Source organism: Kogia breviceps, chromosome 2 (assembly GCF_026419965.1).
Source record: "Kogia breviceps isolate mKogBre1 chromosome 2, mKogBre1 haplotype 1, whole genome shotgun sequence".
In the NCBI taxonomy this organism is placed as follows: domain Eukaryota; kingdom Metazoa; phylum Chordata; class Mammalia; order Artiodactyla; family Physeteridae; genus Kogia; species Kogia breviceps.
Genome location: NC_081311.1, coordinates 73778954 through 73806742, shown reverse-complemented (window position 1 = coordinate 73806742; position 27789 = coordinate 73778954). Strand labels below are relative to the sequence as shown.

At 38.7% G+C, this 27789-nt stretch overlaps 1 protein-coding gene across 3 annotated transcripts in view; it reads right to left on the bottom strand.

Annotated features, from left to right (window-relative positions):
• Positions 1-1485: 1485 nt before the first annotated feature.
• Positions 1486-27789, bottom strand: part of SLC16A9 (solute carrier family 16 member 9) — a 65138-nt gene continuing 38834 nt past the window's right edge. For 2 of the 3 annotated variants that reach the window (XM_059055073.2, XM_059055071.2), the window contains 4 exons: positions 22194-22337; positions 9837-9932; positions 3153-4070; positions 1486-2509 (listed from right to left, as the gene is read on the bottom strand). In XM_059055073.2, the coding sequence (XP_058911056.1) occupies positions 2322-2509; positions 3153-4070; positions 9837-9932; positions 22194-22272 (1281 nt within the window). In that variant the 5' untranslated portion in view covers positions 22273-22337 and the 3' untranslated portion in view covers positions 1486-2321. The remainder of the gene's footprint in view (positions 2510-3152; positions 4071-9836; positions 9933-22193; positions 22338-27789) is intronic. The other variant, XM_059055072.2, reaches the window with a different exon arrangement.

Sequence of the window (27789 nt, the reverse complement as noted above, 5' to 3'; positions counted from 1 at the left end):
CAGTTATGAAATTCCCCACACTCCAGGTTTACTGCCCAGAAAAGCACTATTTACCGACCTCACTGAGGTGCTGCGGGGATTCATGCTTATAAAGTGCTTCAGGTGCCTTTGAAGAAAGGCAACATAGAAGTATAAAATAACCTTACATATTTCAAAAGAAATGAAAAGACAATTTTGGCACAATGGGAAGAGAGCCTCCTATTTCAAGAACCAAACTTGCCTATGTATTAAAAACCCCTCACCTCAATGGGTTTTTTGTTTTTTTATTTAAGAGAAAAAAAATGTTTCTCTACTGTCAATCTTAAAACAGTCATTCTCAAGTCAGGTTGTGCTCTCAGAATCACTTAAAGAGTTCATTAAAAATACAGATGCTGGGCTTCCCTGGTGGCGCAGTGGTTGAGAGTCCGCCTGCCGATGTAGAGGACACGGGTTCGTGCCCCGGTCCGCGAGGATCCCACATACAGCAGAGCGGCTGGGCCAGTGAGCCATGGCCACTGAGCCTGCGCGTCCGGAGCCTGTGGTACGCAACGGGAGAGGCCACAACAGTGAGAGGCCCGCGTACCGTAAAAAAAAAAAAAAAAAAATACAGAAGCTTAGCCCACAGCCTAGAACTACATAATCAAAGTCTCTACTAATGGTACTCAGGCAACTACATTTTAAAAAGGATCTATAGAAGATTCTGCTGCATAGCAAAGTTTTTAAAACATTTCTTTAGAAAAATGTCAATATATTAAATGTTTATTTTCTTCCTAGAATATTTTTCTTAAGAGTGAATAAAGTTGGAGGAGGGTATCAATTTCTTATTGCCTTTTTCCCTTCCCACGTACTGAATAGCACACAGGCTCAGAGCACAACATGTGCACATCCACACACACATCTACACACACACAAATTTTTAGTTCTGCCCTTGAGTTAAAATTGGATAGTGATAAAATCTGATAGTAGCAAATAAATGCTTCACTGACAAGACATGCAAGGACTTGCAACTCATCTCCACTGTGCCCAAAGCAAATGGATGTTTCCCATTTGCCAGAACGGAATGCTTTAAATATGCATTTCCAATTTGGAAACAGGTAAAATCAGCACTTCTTGGGAAACATCAGCTGAGTGGATGCTGACAAACAAAAGTGAGGGAGGTTCCAGCGGCCAACCGGCCAACCGGCCAACCGTGAACAAAGGCTACAGTGACTCTACTCCTCTGTTTGGAGATCGCCTGCAACTCAGCAAACACCTTAGGAATTGAAAGGATGTATCCTCAGTGGGCACCAAACATGTGGGTGGTTCATCAAGGTAAACAGAATACAATAAGTCCCCTACATACAAATGAGTTCCATTCTGAGAGCGCATTCGAAGTCCAATTTGTTTATAAGTCCAACAAAGATAGCCTAGGTACCCAACTAACACAACCGGCTCTATAGTACTGTACTGTAATAGGTTTATAAAACTTTTTCACACAAATAATACATAAAAAACAAACACAAAAAATAAAGAAAACAGTTTTAATCTTACAGTAAGTACCTTGAAAAGTACAGTAGTACCAGCTACATCATCACTGCTTTTACGCTTGCTTCCAGACATCCTGGGCTTGAAATAAAGATACTGTACTACTGTACTCTATACAGTACTGTACAGTAAAGTACACAAAAGCACCACCACTCGTAGAGGATGCACGCACATGACAATCTATGCCAGACACGTGAACTAACTTACGTGATTAGACATGCGAACGCACTTCGTATCTTTGAAAGTTCGCAACTTGAAGGTTCATAGGTAGGCGACTTACTGTAATGAAAACTGGTGACGGTAGTTTAAAATATAATTTTTTTTAAATGATCAATTTTGTGCCACCGCAATTCTTAATGCTGTTTTAGGAACCCTTTCATTTCCTGACTGGCTCAAAGTCTTCTATTTACTAGTGAGGCTAGCAGAGAGAAGAGAGTGATTTAGTCCCTGGCAGGCTACACACACATCTCGTCACGCTGCTTGCACCAGTTTTAAAATAGCTCTATAGAGTCTCCTCTGGCTGCCTTGCAATGGAACTAATGGAGTCTGCAGATAAATCATATTTCTTTACACAGAGAAAGCCCTCTGAGGCTGGCCAAAATTATCACAATGTCCAGAACTCATGAATAATAGTAAAACAGAATAGTCCCACTTCTTGGAAAAAGGAAAAAAGAGAAAAAAAAATACAGGAGATAGAGGCTACACATATTCAGTCCACAGAGAACAGGATATGTAAAATAAAAAAATATATTAATTCAGATCAGCCACAGTGAAATTTTGCTATGAGAAAACAGTCTGCAGTGCCTTCCAATATTCCTCTAAACATTAGAGGAATTAGAGGCAACTTTGTACAAAAAGGTTGCTGGAGCTGGCTTGGGGAGTTGCTTGTTGCATGTATCCCAGGAAGGAAAGGCTGCCAGCAGCAGAATAAAACCTCCCAGCAGGACGCAGAAGCCACTAAAATAAAATGCAATGTCATAGGTGTGGGTCCAGTCATAAAACCAACCTGAAAAGAGAGGAAGAAAAAGTGAGTGTGATAGACATAGTATGAATAGGAATACTCTAATTTCATTAATTTATATACAGTTCATGGGATTGACATATACACACTACTATATATAGAATAGATAACTAATAAGGACCTACTGTATAGCACAGGGAACTCTACTCAGTACTCTGTAATGACCTATATGGGAATAGAATCTAAAAAAGAGTGGATATATGTGTATGTATAACTGACTCACTTTGCTGTACAGCAGAAACTAACACAACATTGTCAATCAACTCTACTCCAATAAAAAAATTAATTTAAAAAATTTATATACAGTGCAGATTAGGATATATATTACCCAATCTACTCCCAAAGTTGCCTAATGGGAGTTAGAGGAGGACAATTTATCAAATAGTTGTACAAGAATATGCAGGCATTTTGGGTTTCTCCCAGATGAAGAAGGAACACAAATTCCTGAGCAAGTGTACTGGCTTTTCCAACTACATCAAAATGATTTTGAATAAATCATGATCAGGAGACATTCCACGCAGATTTATTTTGTATAAATCTGTGCTAGTATTACAGTATGAATTTCTGTATCCAGAGATGTTACAAAGAAGAACAGTAAAATTGATTGACTTTAAGATAAATATCTTACCAACAATTGGTGGTCCAAGGCTATTTCCAAGTCCAGCAAAGAACATTAATATCCCATAGGCATGGGCTAATTTTTCAAGTCCCACAGTCTTCGTTGTCACATAAGGAAAGATAGACCAATTACCATTAAGAAACCCAAGGATCCCAGAAAGTAGTGCCAATGTGACATAACTTTTGGCAAATGGAATTGCACACAAGGCCAGGCTCATAATTATTAAGGTAGCTACGTAAAGATATAAGGTATTAATCCACTTGAAGTCAGCCAGTATCCCTAAAACAAGTTTACCAACTGCTGTCATAATGCCAATAATGGAAATAAGTGGCATAGGAAACTCTTCTTCTTTCACATTTGAACTTCTTGCTACATCTTCCATAAGTAATGAAGGTGGAAATCCTCCGATGTCAAAAAGAAAGATGGCGATAAAGAGTGCTGAAAATACTTTGTTTTTAAAAAGAGCCACAGTTTCTTCACAGTAGTTTTTATATAACTGCCATTTCCTCTTGGCAAGCTGTTTGCAAAAATATGTCCGTTCTGCAACTTTCTTTTTGTACGTTTCAGTCTCTTTTGTGTGTGCCATTGTTGTTGGGTTTTTATGAAGTAGACTCTCTGGTTTCCAGTCACCACTGGCTAAAGTGCTCTTACATGTTTCCTCACCACGGTAGGTCTTTTCAAGAATGTTTATGTTTTCTTCCAGGTTCTTTTCTTTTTCATTGTAAGTCGAGTATCTATCTGGTACATTTTCCAGAGCTATTTTTTCAGGCAAAGTGCAATCAGAGGACTTAAAGGGTCTCATTAGACTGCCACAGGCTAATATATTTAAAGCTAAAGCACCTACAATCAGCAGGCATCCATCCAGTCCATAGAACTCAATCAGCAGTCTCTGCAGAGCAGCATATATAAAAAGTCCAATGCTTGAACCTAAAAAGGAAATGGGAACTGTTTAATCTCTTATCATTTGGGGCTCTCAGGACAAGCATTATTAGTATTACAATTTGATTTCTTTTTTAAACTGGCATTCATGTGTGTGCCTTCATATTAAAATCACAACAAGAATGCTGAAGATAATAAAAGCAACAGTAGTGACAATTTATTTTAAGAATTCGCATTTGTAGGTCAGACACTGTGTTACACACTTTACATTGCACCATCTTGTTTCATCCTTACAATAACCCTATTGGGTAGGTCCTATTATTATTCCCAGTCTACACTTGAAGTGACCTAGGGCAAGAAAGTTTGAGAAATTTGCCACACATCAGAAAGCTGTAAATGCCATAAGAAGGATTCACACCCAGTCTGACAAGAGGAGCCCAACGTCCTTAACAAATACCTATGCAACTCCTTTTTGAGTACATAAAAAAGTACCAGGGCTTCCCTGGTGGTGCAGTGGTTGAGTCCGCCTGCCGATGCAGGGGACACGGGTTCGTGCCCCGGTCCGGGAAGATCCCACATGCTGCGGAGAGGCTGTGCTCGTGAGCCATGGCCGCTGAGCCTGCGTGTCCGGAGCCTGTGCTCCACAATGGGAGAGGCCACAACAGTGAGAGGCCCGCGTACCACAAAAAAAAAAAAAAAAAAAGTACCAAAAAAGTAATTTTCTGGCTCCATGTTATGTATGCATTACTTTTGGCAAAGAAAAATTCTCATGTTTTATTTTTTGAGATGAAGGATATATTTTAGTTTTAGGATATTTATAGTGGTTTGATAGTTCAAATCCATTGCTAACCACCAGAATGGATGCTTGATATTAATAAACTATGAGAAGAGTAAAGTGAACTCTGATAGGGTAACAAAATATGCCTGGTTTGCACATTTGGGCAACACTGTAAATACTCCTTTTTTTTTTTTTTTTCGTGGTACGCGGGCCTCTCACTGTTGTGGCCTCTCCCATTGCGGAGCACAGGCTCCAGACGCGCAGGCCCAGCGGCCACGGCTCACGGGCCCAGCCGCTCCGCGGCATGCGGGGTCCTCCCAGACCGGGGCACGGACCCGTGTCCCCTGCATCGGCAGGCGGACCCCCAACCACTGCACCACCAGGGAAGCCCCAATACTCCATTTTTTAAGCATAGATCACACCAACCACACTGGAATGGAAAGTTACATTAGCCCAATTAATTTTCAGTGTTCTTATATGGCTCTGATTTCAAGTTTTTGATTGTTTTAAAATTTAAATGCCATTGAGAAATGTCACGTGAAAACACAGGAAAGAAATAAGTAGATCTGTAATAAAAAAAATAGTCTAAATAGGTTGATCATACTTTTTAAATGGTCTATTACCAAATTATAGCAAAACCCCAATAAGATGCCAAACTTATGGTAAAAACCCATCAAAAATTCTTACAAATAACCAAATGGCTCTGTCTTAGAGTTATAAGAAAACTTTTTTTTTTTTGGTACCACAGCTGTCCCTTCCTAATATATTTAAAGTTAACTCCTTCATCCCCAAAGAAAAAAAACCTTGGCTTGCAAACGTTAATTGCTCACATTAATGTAATGACAGCTAAAATAGTATTTTTTGTGGCTACCAAGAAAGTATCTCTTTGCTGACCACTGAGAAGTTATAAAAGTAGATGAATTGAATTCTGCCTTATCTTTTTAAAAGTGGCATATACTTCAAAAGTTGAAAGCATTTCAGAAAACGAACTGAAAGAAATGAAAAGAGGACCTTTCATATAATTCCATACTGCATTATCATCCATTCATTATTAATTCATATTTTTCTCTAACACTATTTCTTTGTAGAAGTTCTAACAAAGTGCCATATAATTAGATGCTTAAAAATATTCTTGGTATTTTGAAAGTTCTGTATTTTGACCTTAAGTTGAGAAAATAAATAATTCCCCATTGCTCACCAACTAACTTTATCTGTCAACATCATGAAATATAAGGGAAACATATAAAATCAATTCAGTAGGTTTTATCAAACACCTATGATAGGCTAAGTGTACGACAGGGCAGCAAAATAAAATTCCACTTTGGACACTAGTTTCTTTAGCCCACAGCCCATGAGAATGTAGTTATGGCTTAGAACGATGCAGGAGGGAATTCCCTGGTGGGCCAGGGGTTAGGACTCCACACTCTCACTGAAGAGGGCCCAGGTTCGATCCCTGGTGGGGGAACTAAGATCCCACAAGCCACGAGGCTTGGCCGAAAAGAAGAGGAAAAAAAAGAAAAAGAAAAGATGCAGGGATTCTTTCATGGCAGTGAAGAGTAACTAGAGCTCTCTTGTGGAACTGTGTAAACTGTAAAACCATAATTTTTAATCTTCAAAAATAAAATCCCAATTTAAAAATCATCACTATAAAGGAAAAAGTGAAATAAAACACTAATTATGCTTCCATGCATGCCTAAAGTATACATTATCACAAAGAGGGAAAATATGAATTGATGTTCAGGGAACCTGGAACAATAAGAGATACACTCATGCTTTGATTAAGACCAGGGGTCAAAAGACTTTTTCTATAAAGGGCTAGAGAGTAAATAATTAAGGCATAGTGGGCCATACAATCTCTGTCACAAATGCTCAACTCGGCCCTTGAAGTGTGAAAGCATCCAGAGAAGAATCATGAAGGAACGAATATGGTTGTGTTTCAATAAAGCTTTATTTATGGACACTGAAACTTTAATTTTACCTAGTTTTCATGTGCCATGAAATAGTCTTTCAATTTTTTTCAACGAAACAAAAATGTAAAACCATTTTTAGCTCACGAGCTATCCAAAAACAAGTTAATAGACCAGTTTTGGTCCATGGGCATTAGTTTATCAATCCCTGTTCACCAGGGATTAAGATCGTTTCCCCAAAACCTCCATTTCATGCCCATGTTTCTTTCTTTCAACTGGATCACAATATTTCAACTAGGTCTCATTATTTCTTTCTTTCTTTTTTTTTTTTTAAGATGTTTTTCTTGACATGGACCATTTTTAAAGTCTTTATTGAATTTGTTACAATGCTGCTTCTGTTTTATGCTTTGTTTTTTTTTTGCCCCGAGGCCTGTGGGATCTTAGCTCCCTGACCAGGGATCGATCCCGCACCCCCTGCACTGGAAGGCAAAGTCTTAACCCCTGGACCGCCAGGGAAGTCCCAGGTCACATTATTTCGACTATTTTGCTTTTGGGTTTTTTTTTTTTTCAATTAAAGAAAAACTCTACTGTGAGTTTTGTTTTTCTTGTCACCATTTTCACTGAAGGTGGATACTACAGTGTGAAGGTTTGTGTCTTTCCAAAATTTGTAAATTGAAATATTAACCCCTAGTGTGATGGAATTAGGAAGTTTCTCCTTTGAGAGGTGATTAGGTCATAGGGAAGAACCCTCCTGAATGGGATTAGTGCCCTTATAAAAGAGAACCTCAGAGAGCTTCCTCTTCCCTTCTGCCACATGAGGACAAAGGGAGAAGGTGGCAGTCTGTAACCCAGAAGAGGGCTCTCAGCAGAATCTAATCACGCTGACTTTGACACCCTGATCTCAGACTTCCAGCCTCCAGAACTGTGAGAAATAAATTTCTATTGTGTATAAGCCACTCAATCTATGCTACTTCAGCAGCCTGAATAGACAAAGACAGTGGATTCATGCTGCTCCTTAATTTTGTCTCATCTAACTTCCTATGTGTTACAACTAAAAGCTCCCCAATTCTGCCAAGTCCATTTTGGCACAGTCCACAGTCTACAGTCGATCCATTTTGGTTCTGTGTGCCACAGCCCAGTCTCTTATGCTCTCCTCTTTAGACTGAGTGAAAGCAAGAGCAGCTCTCTCAGCATACCATTTCCAACATCTTCTTCACAAATGAATTCAGACATTAAAGGAAACCTAGGTCATAATTATAATGACTAACACTTTTAGAGCCCCTGCCATGTGCCTTACACATATGTTCCTTTAATATTCCCAATAACCCAATGTGATGGCGTATGGTCAGGCCACCAAGATGGCTGTTCTCTTGCTCTCTGTCCATCCCCTGCCTGACCAGTGCCTGCCTCACCTACACCTACTCGCATGACTGACCTTCCTATACACTGGCCCCAGGCCCCACCTAGTGATTACTCTTAACCAATCACTAGGTGGGGAGATGTGTGCCTCTCTGCTAGTTTCCCGGTAACCAATGAGCCAACCTGATGTCAATTCCCCTGTAACTGGCAATCTCCCCCTCCCCACCCCGGGAGCGAAAACCCGCATCCATGTCCTGCCCACCCTCTACCACACACGGTGAGGCGTCACTCCAGGATCTTGCTTTGGATTTGTAAACTCCCCACTTCCATTAAACCACTGATGTCTCTGTCGCTGACTCCAGGCTCTTTCTTCCGTCTTGAGGCTGGGCAAGCACAGGCCTTACAGGGTGCAGCCCAACAGATGGGTACTATTATTATCCCCATTTCACAGCTCAGAAAGCTGAGGCTTAACAGTTAATTTCACAGAACAGGTAAACTGTCCATCACCAGACAGCTACTGAGTGACACAGGATTCAAAACCAAGCAGACTGGCTCCAGGGTCTGGGGTTGTCACTACGTTATAGTGCCTCTACAAAAAATACAGTATAGGTAAGACCTATTATCCTTTAAGCTGCCAGGCCTCCTCTCACACTCCCTCCCACACTTGTGGGAGATGCTGTCAGGTTCTTTAAACTGCCTTCCAACTTCTCTGGATTCTCCATCTTTTGTTTTTTTCTCTTTCGTCTCCCAGTTCTGCCTTAGCCATGCCCTCCGACTCCAGTCCTGTTCCCTCCTAGGCCAGGATTCACATTTCTTTCCTGGCAATGCTTCCTTAAACCACCTTGGGTAAATATCCAGCTCGATTTAATTTGATCTGGAAGCACTTTGTTGCCATTGCATTGGCCTCGGGAACAAAACATTAGTTTGGATCCTGCTGCCAGGTACACTACTGAAGTACTTCAGCTTATCTGAAAGTATGACCTCCCAGGAATATCTACCCACGAACAAGTAGCAATGTAAACTTAAATACAAGTTTTAGTAAGCTTGGCAGCTTTATCTCCTAAGCAAACTCATAAAGCATTGGCCACAGAAACGTTGATAAGTTCTCTAAATAGCTTAGAAAAAAATCCATCTGAAAAGTAAAACACCACTTTACAATATCAGAGCAAGTCCAGAAGGCTTTTACACTTACACACTTATACCGCACACTGCCCCCCACAGTGATTCATCTCTTGATTATTAAAAGAATAACAAGAGTAAACAGTCTGTTGTTTGGATATGCAAATAGACCAACGAGATGTATTCACAAACCAGTACTTTGGGAAAACCCTAAGTTCCACAATAAATGGAGCCCCAGACGGGTCAGCATTGTTCTTCCTGACAGTGGCCTGAAGGGACCCATTTTCCTTCCATTTCTCCTCTCTTTCCCAGGAATCAGGTGCTTTACTTAAGTGCTCTCTGCTTCTTTTAGCAAGGCTCTCACCAGCATGTGACTCTCAATTTACTGGACCCATAAGTTTTCTTTTCCTATATTATACTGGACATCTAATGCCCCAGCTTTTTCATACATGTATCTTTAGGGTTTTTTGAAAGCTACACCCATATTTACAGGGGAAAATAAAATTTCCTTCTAGGACTAGAGTAAAATAAATTGTGCTACCTGAATAGCAGCAGGGGGCATGGTTGGTTAAACATATCTGTGCCTTGTAACTTCTAACTTTGATTAGAAGGCTGAAGAGTGTCAATGCTGTACTTATATTGAAAATGTACCTGTTGAAATCAGGCCAAGTGCAAGGCCTCGGCGGCTGTCGAAATACTGGCACGTAATGGTCACTGTTGCAGTGTATAATAAACCACATCCGAGACCTAAACACAAGACGACATTGCACAAATTAAGCCAGACAGTATTACTTCAATGCAAGAAAAAAAAGAGGTATAATTAAATAACTCTAATAGGACATTCTGTTACTAACTGGCTAAAACTCTTCAAAGTATGGGTTCCTAGAGTTGTGCAGTTCCAATGAACACATTGGGCAGCCTTGGTTTTCACTCCACACCCACCCTAAGGTCAGGGCCAAGTCAAAAAAATAATCCAGTTTCTAAAGCATGAATGAATAATGTAAATTTAAATTAAGACATTATGGAGAGATAGAGAAAATGGTTAAATCACACACCAAATAGCAAAAATTAATCAAACTTTCCCATTAAAATATCTCTGTCTCTCTTCCACACCTTTACCCTTGGTTCAGTGTTCTTCCTCCTCTAGGTCCTCTAAACAATTTTGTAAAATCCCCTTCATCATGCCAAGCTATTTTGCTAGACTTCATAGCCTGGCACACCCCTGTGTGCAAAACAAAGGCGCTCTCAGATCATCCCATCATCGTAAAATGTATATTTGTTAAGTTTTTATCTTTTAGAGATGCAAACTACCTTATTTAGGAGTAGAGTGTCATGTCTTTAGTTTAAAATATCTTTGCAAAAAAACAAGAGGAAGAAAATGCAATAAAATATTAACAACGGTTACATTTAAGTGGTGACCATATGGTTGCTTGCTATACTATTCTCTGCTTCTCTGTAAATTTGAAATTCTTTTACAGTTAGAAAAAAAAAAACACCCTTACAACTCACTATCCCTTTCTTGAGACCACAGGGCAATATTTAAGGCTCTTGTTTGTTGGCTTAATCTTTTTCTCCCTATTAAGTATCTAATAACCCCAGTTTTGTTTTTCATAAAAATTTCCTCTGGCTTCTAACTCATAACATTTGCCTTTCTTCTGCAACATCGTCTGTTCTTGGGGATCACCCTATAAACAACACAAAAGCCATCGTCTAAAAACTAATTTTAACTATGACTCATTAGGTGGGTTATTAAGGTCATTTTCATTACTCTCAAATTGCGACCTGGACTATGATTAGAAAGAATACATGGGCTTAACAAATACAACGCATAAACATTTTAGGAAATTAGCATTTAACTCAGGACCCAGATGATCATCTGTGATTGCATTAAAAATTATTCTTAAAGAAATGAGATAGATGAAAATAATTAATACTTTAAATAAACCTTTTAAAATATAGCACACTTTTGTATGATTTAAGGGAAGAGATACTATCTCATTAAAACATGAATTGGATTGATTTATACATTTATTATTATTACATGTAATATACTTTGATGAAATAAGACCTCCTGAATTTTGTGAAGCCAAAAAATGTCACCCTTAACTAAAGCTATATTTCAGAAAGCCTTTGGAGAGGGAATGAATTCACTTTTGTGTGATTTGGTTGTCAGGGCTCTGTCAAATGGTAGGCATTAGAGACAAGAAAAAAAAAGGGCATTTCTCATTACTAAATGCCAATGCTAGAAAAGTTAAAACAGTATCCTTTAAACATTTTACCTTAGACTAAAAAGAAAGAAATTTTAAAAAACTATTTCAAGGCCATGGGTTTCAGATAAGATCATCTCATTTTTTTTTAAGTAGCAGAAATTTGAAATGCTTTTTCTCTAAACTTTTCAAAAAGCAGAAGGTGACATGATGCTTTCCCACATTTGTATTAGGATGACCTTAAACCACCAGTTATTAAAAAGATGGTCCTCAAGGTCTTTCAATGGAGTCCATGAAGTCAAAACTATTTTCATAATGATACTGACATGTTTCCTGCTTTTCTCACTGTGTTCACATTTATTCTATTGGTGCAAAAGACATGGTGAGAAAAACTTCAAGAGCCTTAGTACAAATCAAGATATTGGTATCCAACTTCATATCTTATATGTTTCATCACCACTCACTCACAGTAAAAGCAAACAAATTTTTTTAAAATGCTTCATCTGAATTACAATTGTTGCCAAGAAAAAGCACTTATGCAATTGTTTTAGTAGCCAGCTAAAGTAGCCACTTTTTCCATGTAACCCTGTATGTATTTGAAAGAATGTCTGACAGACACAAACTGTGGTTACTCAGACTTGAGTATTTGGCAGACATTTTCTTGAAAACAAACAAGGAAATTAACTGACAATAATTGTTACCAATGATAAAATTTAAGCTTTCCAGCAAAACTTAGAATTTTTGGAAACTTTTATCCAACACCATGATTTGACAGCTTCCCAACACAGAAAGATTTTCTGATAAGCCTATTGGTGATACTAACAAAAGTGATTTTTTAGCTGTTTAAAAATGTGTCAACATTTTAAAGTTCTTGCATAACTCAGAGAACCAATATTTTTCACATAAACAATTCATGATGTTACAAAATCAGACTTGAATGCTGACCTATTCAAAATACAGAATAAACAAATTGATTTAATATTACAGAGCACAAAAAGTATATTGATGTGGTTTCAGGTTCCATATTGCAATTAACCCTATTATACATCAAGTTTTGGGATAGTATCAAAGAAGAGTTTCTACAGTTACCTGAAAAGACTATTGAAAACTCCTCCCTTTTCCTTTGTGTGAGACCAGATTTCCTTCATAAACTTCAACCAAAAAAGCACATTGCAATAGACTGAGTACAGAGAAGACATGAGAATCCAGATGTCTTCCATGAAGCCAGGCATTAAGGAGATTTGCAAAAATGTAGTAAAACAAGGCCATCCTTCTCACTAAACTTTTTCTTTTGGAAAATCGAATTGTTTTTCATAATAAGTGTGTTATTTATGCTAACATGTACTGGGTTTGTTATTATTATCTTTAAATGAATTACTAAACAAATATTTAAAAATTTCTCACCTTTTAATACAGTAAATTTTAACAGAATAAATATAAATAAGTAAATTCCACGTAATTAAAAGTTCCTTGGGGTCCTAAATAAAAGAGTGTAAAGGGTTCCAGGAATATAAAGTTTGGAAACCACTGCCTTAAAGCCTTCTTTGGTCTCCAATTATTTTTTAAAATTAATTAATTAATTTGGCCACACCACACAGCTTGTGGGATCTTAGTGCCCTGACCAGGGATTGAACACGGGCCACGGCCATGAAAGCACTGAGTCCTAACCCCTGGATCACCAGGGACTTCCCTGGTCTCCAATCATTTTTTTTTTTTTAATTTATTTTTGGCTGCGTTTGGTCTGCATTGCTACACGCAGGCTTTTTTTAGTTGCAGTGAGCGGGGGCTACTCTTTGTTGTGGTGCACGGGCTTCTCACTGTGGTGGCTTCTCTTGTTGCGGAGACTGCTCTAGATGCGCAGTCTTCAGTAGTTATGGCTCACGGGCTCAGTAGTTGTGGTGCAGGGGCTTAGTTGCTCTGCGGCATGTGGGATCTTCCCGACCAGGGCTCGAACCTGTGTCCCTTGAATAGGCAGGCGGATTCTTAACCACTGCGCCACCAGGGAAGCCACTCCAATCAGTTTTGATCAGACTCCTACCAGTGAAAAAATTTTGCGAATCGACCTCCAGTATAAACATAATCATGTTTAAAATGAAATACCTAAACTACTAACGATTCAAAACATAATCATTAGCAAAATATAATTGTTTTCGTTTACTTACACAGGTGAAACTAAACATATGTACCTGTTCTAGCATTTCCTTTCCATCCCTTATGTTTCATTCCACATACTCCGGGTGAGACCACAACCTCAGAGGCCTCTTTTCCCTGATATCCTCCCATCAAACCAGACATCACGCTCTTTATCACCCCCACTGCCTCAATTATCAACCTCCCACCGTGTGAACTACCACTGCCTCAGTTCACCTCCTCCAGATCTTTTCTCTTCTGAACAATGGCCTCCTAATCACCATCTCAGTCTCCAGTACTTTTTCCACCAATCTACTGTCTAACCCACTGTTATACAGTTCTAGTCACATTACTCTCCTGCAATAAAGTCCAAATAAACCCTCCGTCACCAGGTCTCTGTTGCAAACCAAGCTTTGACATATTTGCAAGTCCCCTCGTGACGTGTGCATACCTTAAACAAATATCTCTGAAAAGACCACTATTAACCACTGTATCTCATGCCTCTGAACATTTGAGCTCCTGGAATGTCCTTCTCCCACCACCCTCACTCCTTTTCCAACCCGTGCCCACCTGATCACATTCCAGCCGCCCTTCAAGACTCAGCTCAAGCACCAGTTCCTTCATGAAGCCTTCTTCTGCAGCCCCTCTCCCACAAATACATACTATACCCACACTGAATGCTGCTTTCATTTTATAATTGCACTTAGTTTACTGGGTTACAAGTTACATATGTACAAGTCTCCTCCCCCAACTAGACAACCAGCTACCTAAGCGCACGCTGTGTCTTATTCAGCTGAGTATCCTGGTTCCAGGTCTGAGCCTGGCACAGGGTGTTAAAGTTATTCTACTACTTTTTCCCATAAACCTCATTTGAATTCCCCAATATTAAGTCACATTGGCTAATTTCAACCATTTCTATCTATTCTTACTCTGGCTGTCACTCTCTCTTGCATTTTTCTCTTCCTCTCTGTGTCTCATTTTCTCTATTCATATAACAAACACACACACGGTATATATGTATGCTTATGAATATATATTTTAAAAAATATATCTTTACATCTGCTTTACTACTAAATGATGCTGATTTTTTTAACTTAGGCCAGAAAATAAATCTTAGCTGTAAAAATATTTAAGATTTTTTACTTTCACAATAATTCATGTAACAGGATGGCATCATTAGAATTATATGGTTTGAAAAAAAAAAGATACAACTAATTTACAACATATGTATTACAGGATGATGGTTTGGGCAAATTACACTAAACAGCCTCATTTCCTCATTTTTCTTAATCTCTATCAGGTAACTAAAGAACAATCAGATCAATTAAACTGATAAGAGAAATATAAGAAGAAAATATAACTGAAGTGAAACACTCTAATATGATAAAACGCATCTAATTCAGAAATATAAAGCAAGCATCTCTAAGGAAACAGCATATGAATAAAATCACACAAAACGGACAAGCAGTAAACATTGGAAATTGTATACATATTTTGAAAATTGTCTACGAATTGTTTTTAAATATTCTTTCATTATATACATATTTTTGTGTATTTAAATAAACAGACATCTATCAAGCCCCTACTTTTACATATGAAAATTTCTCCCTGCAGTATTATCTCTATGAAAAGGGAATATTTTAGTAATAGTGCATTCTAATATGGAAATCTTAAAAAGCGATGAGGGTAAACTTACAGAATCCAGACTCTATGTGTAAAATAGGGGTTAGGGTAGCACCTAGGACTTCCTTGGTTTGGCCACTGGAAGTCTCATATCCTGGAAAACCCCTTCATCCTGGGCAAACCAGAACAGCTGGTCACTGTGTGTGCCTCTTGGCCTACCTCTTGGTCATCTGGAAGAATTTCCCTTCTCTATATTCTGAAACAAGTATTTGATCACCTCTTAGAATAGCTGAGCCAGTAGGATTTATCATCTTGACCAAAGGTTAAGGTAGGCAATAGCCTATAATATTCCAGAAGTATCTACTTCTAGAAATAAAATTGTCGGAATGGAACTTTGGATGCTGAAAAAGATAAGTTTAGAGCATCCAAATGCAATTAATTACTGTTTATGTTTCTAGCCTAAAACATCTGCATGGAAAAAGTTTAAAAGTTTAAGTAGGGACTTCCCTGGTGGCGCAGTGGTTAAGAATCCACCTGCCAGTGCAGGGGACACGGGTTCGACCCCTGGTCCGGGAAGATCCCACATGCCGTGGAGCAACTAAGCCCATGCACCACAGCAAGAGAAGCCACCACAATGAGAAGCCCACGCTCTACAACGAAGAGTAGCCCCAGCTCGCCACAACTAGAGAAAGCCCATGTGCAGCAATGAAGACCCAACACAGCTAAAAATAAATTTAATTAATTAAAAAAGAAAAAGTTTAAGCAACTGGCTAGCTTTTTGATTGACATGGCTTTACAAAAGCATATAGCTTTGACACTGGACACTGGCTTGATTAAAGCACAAACTTTATATGCTTAGCTTGAGTACCCTGAACATGACATTGGCTGGTCAAGAGCACAGGCTTGGGATCAGGCAGGCGTGGATTCAAATCCCAACTCTATCACTTATTGGCTGTGTGACTTTCAGTTTCCTTATCTTTAAAACAATCTCAGAAGATAGTTGTAAAGATTAAGAGACATAAAAAATGTAAAAGATTTCAGTATCTGTGCTTGGAATATAATGAAGTACCCAAAAATAGTCATTATGCTGAACTATTTTTTCACTTTTCCACCTGAGTATTATGGTATTATATAGCTCTAGCCTCAGACTAATTAGAAAATCATAGTTCCTTTTTATAACTGAACACCCATGAGAGACAAAAGGCGATCTTTAATGGCACAACTCTTAAAAACAAACAGAAAACAAGGGCTTATAAAACTAACTGCTAAAGAGAATACCCAGAAAACAACCTTTATCTAATCTGCCATCACTAGAGAAGGAGAATCAGATTGTCTGTGAAAGTGGGTTATGCCCTCCTCAAGCTCAATGGACTATGCAGATATTACCAAGAAAATGAAGGAAGAGAAAATTGAATTTTTGCAAAATCAAGAAGAGATTATTAAGAAAACAGTAATCAGGTAGCTAAGGAACAATATAATCTGAGGAAAAGAGAAAGCAAGAAATTGATTTTGAGTTGTGCTTTTCAGGAAAGCAAAGGGAGATAATTGGGAAAAAGCCTGAGCAAGTCATTAAGGGCATATTTCCTGCGGCCCCTCTTACTACTCCTCCCAGCCTCGCACCACATTTTCTTTTTCCTGATTTTAGTAAAGTTATTGAGAACACAGGAGCCTGAATTACCAGGTTTGGCAGCATGACATACAGTCACTTGAAAACCAGAAAGCTGCCATTTTATTCTAGCTACAAAACCCAAACAAGATAACATCATATTTTCAAGACTATTTTTTTTAAATGGTAAAACAGAATTATGCCAACTAATAAACTTCAGTATTCTTTTTGATGTTTTATATTATAAACATACCATATAACTTTAATTTTCTTTCTCTATATTATTTAATCTGTTATACAAATATTTCTGATTCAATAGAGCTTCTCCAGTTACAAAAAGCTGCTGCTGTGGTCCTGAACTAAGAGATCAGAAAGGAATTTAAGGGGAAGGGAACCAATATTCATTAAACACCCGTGTGCCTCTCTACATACATTATCTCATGAATAGTCACAATATCTCTGTGAAGTCACGTTAGTCTCATTTCATAAGAAATATAAACGGAAGCTCAGAGAGGTTGGATAATTTTCCAAGGTCACAAAACTGATAATGATGCTAGTGAATATTTACTCCTTTAACTCATCCATCCAAAATCCCTAGAAGGTAGTTACTATTATTATGTTCAGTTTAAAAAATGAGAAAACAGTATGTAAGTAACACGTCTACAGTCCATGGCTGGCAAGTGAGTAAGATAAGATTAACCCACATGGCCCAACCCCAGAGTTGGACTGTTAGTGCTTGCTCCTGCCTGGGCCATGTTATCTTAAGAGGCCATCTAGTTCATTCCAGACAGAGGAAAATGCTTAGAATACTGCACAGAATGGGTACTCAATATATGTTATCATTAGACTGAATCTTTCTTGCTTTTTCTAAGGAATTCATAATACAGAAGGGAGGAGTTTAGACGGTGTAATAATTTCCTGTCACTTCCTTTTCAACTGGATACTCTACTTCCAATGGCGACAGAATGGAAGTGTCATTGTTCATTAAATTCCCATTTATTTACCCTACCAATATTCCATGAGCCCTGTATTCTGAGCCTACTGACAAAATAAAACCACAAAGAAGTCAATCATGATAGTAAGTGTTAATGATCTCCTAGCAAGAAGTAGCTCACAGGGGCCCAATAATTACTACAGTGCATGACTTTTTAAGTATTGAAATTAAAATTTTAAAAAATTATTTAAAACTACTGGAACCTGTACAATTATTATTAAAATTAAATTGATTTTTTCTATTGAAATCCAACTCAACTCTTTCATTTACCTTATTTTTATTTTGCTCGACTTCACTTAGTCCTTACAAGACCTACGTGAGGCAGGTTTCTTTTTTTTTTTATTCTTTTTTTTTTTTTTTTTTTTTTTTTGTGGTACGCGGGCCTCTCACTGTTGTGGCCTCTCCCGTTGCGGAGCACAGGCTCCGGACGCGCAGGCTCAGCGGCCATGGCTCACGGGCCCAGCCGCTCCGCAGCACATGGGATCTTCCCGGACAGGGGCACGAACCTGTGTACCTGGCATTGGCAGGCGGACTCTCAGCCACTGTGCCACCAGGGAAGCCCAAGGCAGGTTTCTTAGTCTGCCTTCACAGATGAGAAGACAGTCATTCTTGGAGACCGAGGGGCTTGCTCAAGCTCACAGGACCTATGTCTCCTGACCCGAAGCCCAGGGCTCTCGCCATGAGCTGACAGTCTCCTCCCAGCCACAGGGATTCAGAACCTGTTGCCAAATCAGAATCATATAAAATCTTCAGACGTGAGCCTGTTTTCTGACCCAGCTTCCATTAAGTGAAGGAAAGGCCAGGATTCCAGAAGGAAAGACATTGCAAAAACCACTATGGCAGGGCTTCCCTGGTGGCGCAGTGGTTGAGAGTCCGCCTGCCGATGCAGGGGACACGGGTTCGTGCCCCGGTCCGGGAAGATCCCACATGCCACGGAGCGGCTGGGCCCGTGAGCCATGGCCGCTGAGCCTGCGCGTCTGGAGCCTGTGCTCCTCAAAGGGAGAGGCCACAACAGTGAGAGGCCCGCGTACCACAAAACAACAACAACAACAAAACACTATGGCAAATATATAGACAATAATATCCTGAATCTTGCCCCGAAGAGAACGACAATCATTTATTTAGGTATCATACATAAGGGACAGTGGGAGCCTTTTGAGCACCGTAGGACACAGGAAATGAACTGGCACTGCTAACTAGGGGCCTGAGGCACTTACATGGCCTACCCTTGCGGGGGGGGGGGGGGGGGGGGGGTCACATGAGGGCCAGGTAATATACGGGATCATGGCCCAGGTCTGGCTCACAGTGGGTCCACTGACTCCATGGGCCCATCCTAGTCATTTCCCCAGTTCCTGATATTTAATTGGAGCACGTGTACATAGTAGGTGGTATAACCTTCTACCTACATTGTTTTTGGCCAGTGAAGTAAAAGTTACCATAGTGGGGAAAGCCAAGTGGAAGCCCTGTAAGCCCACCACTGCCAGCAGTAGCCAGAAGAGTAAGTCAAGACCAATATCAAATTCTATCTCATTAACAGAAGATCATGGGTTCATGGGGAGAAGGGACAGGGTTAGCTACTGAAAGGTTCCAACACCATAAGCCAAATCAAAATCAGTTTCACAGGTTGGTAAAGCTCTCTCCATTGCTACAGAAATTTTGAAATTTAGTTATGGGAGTTACCTAATTTTGTCTTTTTCTTTCTATATACCCTTAGATATGCTTCCAACACAATCAAATGCACATAAAATCTTAAACAATGCACATTATTTTTTTCTTTTTCAAAATTCATTTTTATCTATGGGGGATACAAATACTATGGTATCACTCACTCTTGGTCAATTTTTGAGTCAGTGACAACTTTGGATATGTACTCACAAAGGCTATATCTTACCCTTGAAACCATGTGAGGGAGTAAAACCCCATGAAATTTTAAATGCTTAGTCCAAAGTTTTGGGGAAATGCCCAAATCATGCCAATGGCACAATGATTCAACTTTCTATGTAAAAAGGGGTTTGTCCTAAAAGGAAAAATCAGATGCTCATACACAAACACAGATATCTACATTTTAATTTTCATGATGTTAGACAAGAATGCAAGATGACTATTCAATGAATACCTTCAAATTCTACCCCAGAGATGAACATATTTGCATGTATAGGTTTAAACTGTATTAAGCACTACAGGGAATAAGTAATATAAAATATCAAACATATAACCTGTTCTCAAAGAACTAACAAGTGACCTGCTTACTTAGATTATGATCTGAGTAGAATTTGGGTATGTAGTTAAATTTAAAATAAACTTTAAGAGTTCTAAAAGCACTACAAATAATTACAAATATGTAAAAGAGGTCAGGATCTGGTGTCAGACTGAATGGATTCAACCCCAAATCTCCTACCTATGTGGCTTTAGTTAGTAATTTCACTTTGCTTGAGCTTCACTTTCCCTCTCTGTAAAATGGGCTCACATGAAGACTGGATGAGATCATATAAAGCAGAGACTAGCACACACTACTTACTGGAATATTAGCAGCTATAATTTCTATTATTTATTATTGGGGAAATATTCCCACGTGAAAAAGAGGAATATTGGTAGTCAAAAAAATTAAATTCTTTCAGGCTTGACTCAAACCAACCATCTTGCTGGAATTTGTCTCTGAAGTCTTTAAACACCAAAATCCTGAGCAGCAGCGTCTGTGTCCCTGCCTGGGTTGTGTCCGGCTCAGCTGTGCTTTTTCCCTTCGCTGCCACATGTAGCAATGAGATCTTCTCTGTTCCAGTCTTTTCCTTTGCAGCTTCTCCTGCTGTTAATTAGCTGTGTCAGCATTGGCAGGCACCTCTTCCTCCACCCTAATATGCTGTGTTCTAAGAATTTTGCCATCATTTCTGAACAAATGTCATATAGATGGTACTATGGAACTCATGTCTAGAAAACTGGCTCTTAACATACGTTTATCAAATGTGTTGTGACTTTTCTGACACTAAAGCAAAAACATGTTTATCATGAATAATTCATTCGTCATATAAAATGTTTGAAACTGTTTAGCCTTTTATCGGAATTTCATTTGGAAAATATCAATCTTTCTACAGATTTATAACTTATGTTCCTCTGATTATAACCCAAATCATTTCTTAACCCTTTCATTACTCAAGCAAATATTCAATTACATTTTACTGTATAATAGAGTGAGCATAATATTTGTATGATCTAAAATAAAATATTTCATTCTCTCTATGTGACTAATATACTTTTCTATTTGTTCAAATTGAATATGAAAAACTAGAACAACTTCTGCCTACACTGTATTTCAACTGTTATTCCCTCCAATTATAAATGATAACATTGGTGTATTATTAAAAAAATCTAATTCCTAAACATTTGGACTTACATAGAGGATACATTTGAAAGTGATTATTTGCTTTACAAAATAAATTTTTATTATTTAAAAGAAAAAAAAATTCAGTTCTTTTAGACATTAAGAAGAAACTTTGAGGGCTTCCCTGGTGGCGCAGTGGTTAAGAGTCCGCCTGCCGATGCAGGGGACACAGGTTCGTGCCCTGGTCCGCGAAGGTCCCACATGCCGCGGAGTGGTTGGGCCTGTGAGCCATGGCCGCAGAGCCTGTGCTCCGCAACGGGAGAGGCCATGACAGTGAGAGGCCCGCGTACCACACACACACACAAAAAAAAAAAAAAAAAAAAAAAAGAAGAAGAAACTTTGAAAGTCGGAGTCTTTTAAAAATTCCCCACCGACAGCTCCTAGGGATCCTGAGTGTGGTGATGTTTGACATTGAATACAATGAGTACAATACATCACAAAAGCGTTCCTCCTACAATTGCCAGTGCTCTCAGGCCCTGAGCCCTGTACCCTTTCCTCTTCTGTAACCAAGATCATCATTAATCACCCTCACCACTCAGTTTTCTTCACTCATGCCTTATCTTTAACAAAAATAATAATTATTATGTGCTTTAAAATCTGCTTTTTACTTTTGCTATCACCTTGTGATTGGGGTCCTGGTGACAGGTGCTGTGGAACAGCAAGGATGTTTAGAACACAAACAGTTCAACAGAGCCCTGCTTAACCGCCCAATAGGAAAGGGACCACTTCCTACATCAGTGAGAAGTGGAAGGTGTCAGGGACATCTAAGTTGCACGCTTCTCTCCCTCTTTTCCTTTTTTGTGCTAGAGAGACAAGTGCTGAAATAAAAAAACCTCCCCATGCCTTGCAAGAAAACAAAACGGGCATTGCTAAAACACATTTATCCTTTGAAGTATTTTGATTCACATGGTTGACGTTTTGCTAAAGCAACAATTTTTGGTGAAGTGGTTGCTGAAAGTGAATTATTCCTGAGCATTTTCACTCCTTCCATTAACTGAATATGAAACGTCACACGGGTAAAACATTTAACTCTCAAAGCTCAGAAAAGCGTCACGGGGACCAAGTTTCTTACCTACAACAATGCCATAGGAAAAAAACAGAAAGTAGATATTGGGGGCAAAACTGCTCAACATGAGGCCTCCTGCCACCATGAAGCCACTGAAGATTGTCACGGCTCTTGCTCCAAAAGATGAGACACACAGGCTGCACACAGGACCTAAAATCATAAATGAAACCTTCACTTATTTAACAGTAACCTCCTCTCCACATCCTATCATCTGTCCAAAACTTAAAATGATTCTTTCCATCGTAAAACAACAACAGCAATAATAAGCTACTGTGTGTTCACTATGGGTTGGACACCCTGCTACTTCACATAAACAATCTCCCTTCATTATAATCTCACTGCATTCCTGGGAGGTAGGTGCTTTTGTTATCCTCATTTTTCTGATAAGGAAATTAAAAGTGTCCGAAGAGGAAGGTCACATAACTAAGAAATCGGGGTTCTGGAGTCAGACTTTATTAAATTTTCAATGAGAGTAACAGCAGCAGCCACCCTCAGAGTAACAATTAAGAAGTAAAAACCCAGGCCATCTGGCTGCTGAGTCCATCACCTTAACCGCCACACTCTTCGGAGGATTTTGGTCTCCTGTACTTGCCATACATCTTTTCTACCCAGAGCGCCTATCCAGCACAAGGCCAGTCATGTAATTGATGATAAAAATAAACTTAATGATTGACTCAATGCTATCAATAGCATCCTTATAAAGGGATGAAGTGAGGGTAGTTACTCCCTTCCTAGAGAAGCTTTTGGCAGGTGGGGCAAATGCCTCTACCCTACCCACCCAGGCATGACTTTGTCAGTATCACTGTCCTACTTATTACATGTAACCTGGAATTTGGGGGAGGAAGTGCACTGTTGACTGATAGGTAAAAGGGACCATTACCTGGACCAGTTCTGTGTGGAAGTGGGCAACTGCTCGTGTACTGGGATTTGAGTGATAGTGAAATTCTCTCTCACTAGCACTGTACCTTGACAGTATCTACAACTACGGAGCTTAGCATATTAGAAGTAAAAGGACATGAATGGTTACTCAGCCCAGTAGTCTTATTTACATGGAAGGAAACTGAAGCTCAGAAGGGTTGTGTATGGCCATGGTTAGAAGAAAGAGCCCAACATTTAAAAGCAAAGAAAAACATCTTAATTGAGTTCACAACAACCTCTCAAGGTACAAATCATTATTCCCAATTTTTAAAAAGCATGCTCACCAGAATGGTAAGAGACAGACAATAATAAGTGTTAGCAAGGATGTGGAGCATTCACAGCCCCCATAAACCGCTAGCGCGGTCTCTTAAAGCGGAACACGGTGCTGTATAACTCAGAAGTTCTACTTCTATGTACACGTACACCAAAAGTCACAGACATAAATGGTCACAGCAGAACTAGGCATAGCAGCCAGCACCCACAGATCCAGATGTTCTTCAGTAGTAGAAGGTGTAAGTAGATTCTGGTGTATTCATACAATGGACCATCATAGGGCCATGAGAATGAATGATCTACAGCTACACACAGTAATGCGGGTGTATCTCACAAATGTATGTGGAGTGAAAGGTACAACAAGAAAAAGTACATATTGTGTAATTCCAATCATAGGAAGTACAAAAACAGACAAAATTAATCTACAGTCAGAAGTCAGGACAGTGGATCTTTGGTAGGGGGTAGGAAGCTATAACCAGAAGGAAACACAGCCCAACTTCGAGGTTCTGCTAACGTCCTGTTTCTGGATGTGAATGTGCTCATGACACGGGTGTGTCTGGTTTGTAAAAACAATTCACTGAGCTATACTCTCATGATATGCATACTTTTCTGTACATATCTTAAAACATTTTAGGAAACCTCAAATGGAGAGATAGTGTCATCCATCCAGAGTCTCAATGTTAGTAAGTGGAGGAGCCAGGAGCTGATGATACCAAGCCCATTCTTACCAATAACAGAGAGTCTCTTAAGCACGTATTTAAGACCAGGTTATGACCACTGAGATACCACCAGCTTTCAATGCCTAGAGCCATCCCACATTCCTCCCTGGTCATGAACCAGCCCCTGTCATTTCAAGCCCTCTTGTGTGAGCCAGTATGGAAGAGCAGACTGATATATTTACATAACAGAGGGGAATATTCTACTCCAGTGTTTTAGGAGGAAAATCCATTTGAAAGACCAAACTTATCTGAGCTATGTGTATACCCAACGAGAAACACTTAGATACTTCAAAAATAGAAATGATTTTAAGACTCAAATTTCATACATGGATGTTGACATCATAAAGTCCTGACCCTTCTACGTTGTTTACCAAATTGTACTGACATTGACAGTCAGTGTTTACAAATTTAACAGGCACATGGAATTGAAATGGAGATTGTTACTGGCATACTTGAAAAGTTTCAAGTTTCACCCTCAAAGCAGGGCTTTAAATTTATGCTCCTTGAGGCATGTTAACTCTACAAGGAAACTCAAAGTTTGGGAAGATGGGGGTGGGGTGAAGGATAATAATTTTCACAGCATGTACAACCAAAACCACTATTTTATAAAATGTATAATATTATCATCAATTTTGTGATAAAGTCTTTTTAAATCATGTTTGCCTAATACATGATTTTTTGAATAAAATTAAGCCTAAGGAAGAAATGAGCAGAAATTCTTTGACAGATGAAAACAGCAAATTGAAAACTGGTTTTAAAAAACTTCTCACCTCACACCTGTCTGGCCTTTATCAAAAAGATAACAAATAACAAGTGTTGATAAGGATGTGGATAAAAGGGAACCCTCATGCACTGTTGGTGGGAAGGTAAACTGGTACAGCCACAATGAAAAACAATGTGGAGATTCCTCAAAAACTTAAAAATAGAACTACCATATGATCCAGCAATTCCACGCCTGGGTATTTATCCGAAGAAAACAAAAACACTAATTCGAAAAGATATATGCATCCCTATGTTCCCTGCAGCATTATATACAATAGCCAGGATATGAAAGCAACTTAAGTGCCCATCAATAGAAGAATGGATGTGGTATATATATATACAATGGAATATTACTCAGCTATAAAACAAGAATGAAATCTTGTCATTTGTGACAGCATGGATGGACCTAGAGAATATTATACTAAGCAAAATAAGTCAGAGAAAGACAAATACTGTATGATTTCACTTACATGTGTAATCTAAAATACAAAACAAATGAAAAAACATATTTAAACAGAAACAGAGTCGTAGATACACGGAGTCAGAGAACAAACAGGTGTTTGCCAGAGGGGAGGGGCGTAGGGGGAGAGAGAAATAGATGAGGGAAATTAAGAGGTTAGAACTTCCAGTTACAAAATAAATGAGTCACAGGTATGAAATGTACTGTGTGGGGAATATAGTCAATAATTATGTAATATCTTAGTATGGTAACATACTGTAATTACACTCATTGTGGTGATCATTTTAAGATGTGTAGAAATATCAAATCACTATGTTGTGTCCTGGAACTAATATAGTGTTGTAAGTCAGTTATACTTCAAAAACAAACAAGCCAACCAAAAAGCTCATAGAAAAAGAGATCAAATTTGTGGTTACCAGAGGTAGGGGATGGGGGAGAGGGACTTGGACGATAGTGGTCAAAAGGTATAAATTTCCAGTTATAAGATAAATAAGTACTAGTGATGAAATGTACAACATGATAGATATAATTAACACTGTTGTGTGTTATATATGAAAGTTGTTAAGAGCGTAAATCCTGAGAGCTCTCATCACAAGGAAATAAATATTTTTTCTATCACTTTAATGCTGTACCTATATGAAATGATGGAGGTTCACTAAACTCATTGTGGTAATCAATTCATGATGGATGTAAGTCAAATCATTATGCTGTACACCTTAAACTTATACAGCGCTGTATGTCAATTATATCTCAACAAAACTAGAAGAAAAATATTTCTCTACTTTCACACCACCATCTGTTGCTTACTTAGAGGAAAAAATCTTGATGTCAGAGGTTAAAGACAAAGAATTTTAGAGCTGAATGGAGCCTTGGAAAGGGTCCAAAGACCTCATTTTAAAAATGATGAAACTGTAGCTCAGAAGGATCATGTGATTTGACCAAGAATCCATAGCTAATCAATGACAGGGCTAAGGCCAAAGTCAGTCCAGCAGTCTTCCCAATTGAGACGTATTTCCATTGGCACCTTAATGTTTTTCTAGAAATATCAGTTAAAAAAACACCTATGTACTTTTGTTAATATCTTACAGCCTAAGTAATTTTATGAATTTACGGAAGATGAAAACATGACATTTATGCTCATTTTGGTGTTTAAAAGTTTAGAGCAAACTATTTTATTCTCATCCTCAGAACCAGGGTATCTCTAGACTCGATTTACACAGATTTAAACCACAATAGCCCCAGGTTTCATCAATAACAATTAGGGCAAAGTATAACTGGAAGTGACCACTAAGTGACATCGACAAAACTGACACATTTATGTGTTTAGCTCTTCCTAGTAACAGGCAAATTCTCCAAGATGATAAACCATAGATTACTCCTTGGCAGTGGACTAGTTTCAATTCAAGAGATTCATTAAATCAAAGGACTACTCTCAGGGGAGATTTCTTATGAGGCTTCCGGTCTTTTACTTTGAAGAAGGGACCTTTGGAACAAAAGTTAGTTAACTTGTAATATGAACCAGTAACTCCACTCCTTGGAATCTATAAAATTTTAGAAAAAAGGGAGGGAGGAACGTTATCACTGGGTTGCCAATTTTCCTATTTTAACAAGTAAAGACATTTTTAAATGTAATAATTATCTATTATCACTGCCATTTCGTTAGAGGAAGAAGGAATATTTTAATAAGGAAATAGTGAGAAGGATACAATTTCAGAGTAAAATGGAAGCCAGTAAGAAGATAGTTACACACACACACACACACACACACACACACACACACACACACACACTACATATCACTGCCTTTATATTCATTTTGTTTGTTTGTTTGTTTTGTAATGTATCAGTCTGGTTTTAGAGTCAGGATAATTTTAACCTTATAAACAAGTTTGGACAGTGTTCCTTTCTAGAAACTGAGAATGACCTCTGGGCAAAGGCTACTGAAGAAATGAGGACTTCAGTCCTACAGCCACACAGAATTGAATTTTGCTAACAACCTAATGAGCCTTAAAATGGACTTTCCCTGAGTCTCCGGATAAGGGCCGAGAACAGCTGACACCTTGATTTTGGCCTTCTGAGACCCTAAGCAGCGTACCTAGCCAAGTCTGCCAGACTTCTGTCCTGGAAAATGGTTATAGAAATTATTTTTCCTTAGTATACAAATTTAAAGCTTACATTGCCCACTAAGCACTACTTTGGCTTAATGAAAAAAATAATATATTATTTTCATTATCAATCAGTTCAAAAGATTGCCTAATTTTCCTTGTGGTTTTTTTTTCTATCAGAGGATTTTTATAAATAGGTGAAGAAATCTCCTAAAAAAAAAAAATGAAGAAGATAGTTACACACACTTTACATATGTAAAGGCACTACATATCACTGCCTTTATATTCATTTTGCCTTTCACAAAAAGTTTTCTTGAACTCACAGTTGTATGTGTATTGGGCCATTACTACCATTACTACCTTCT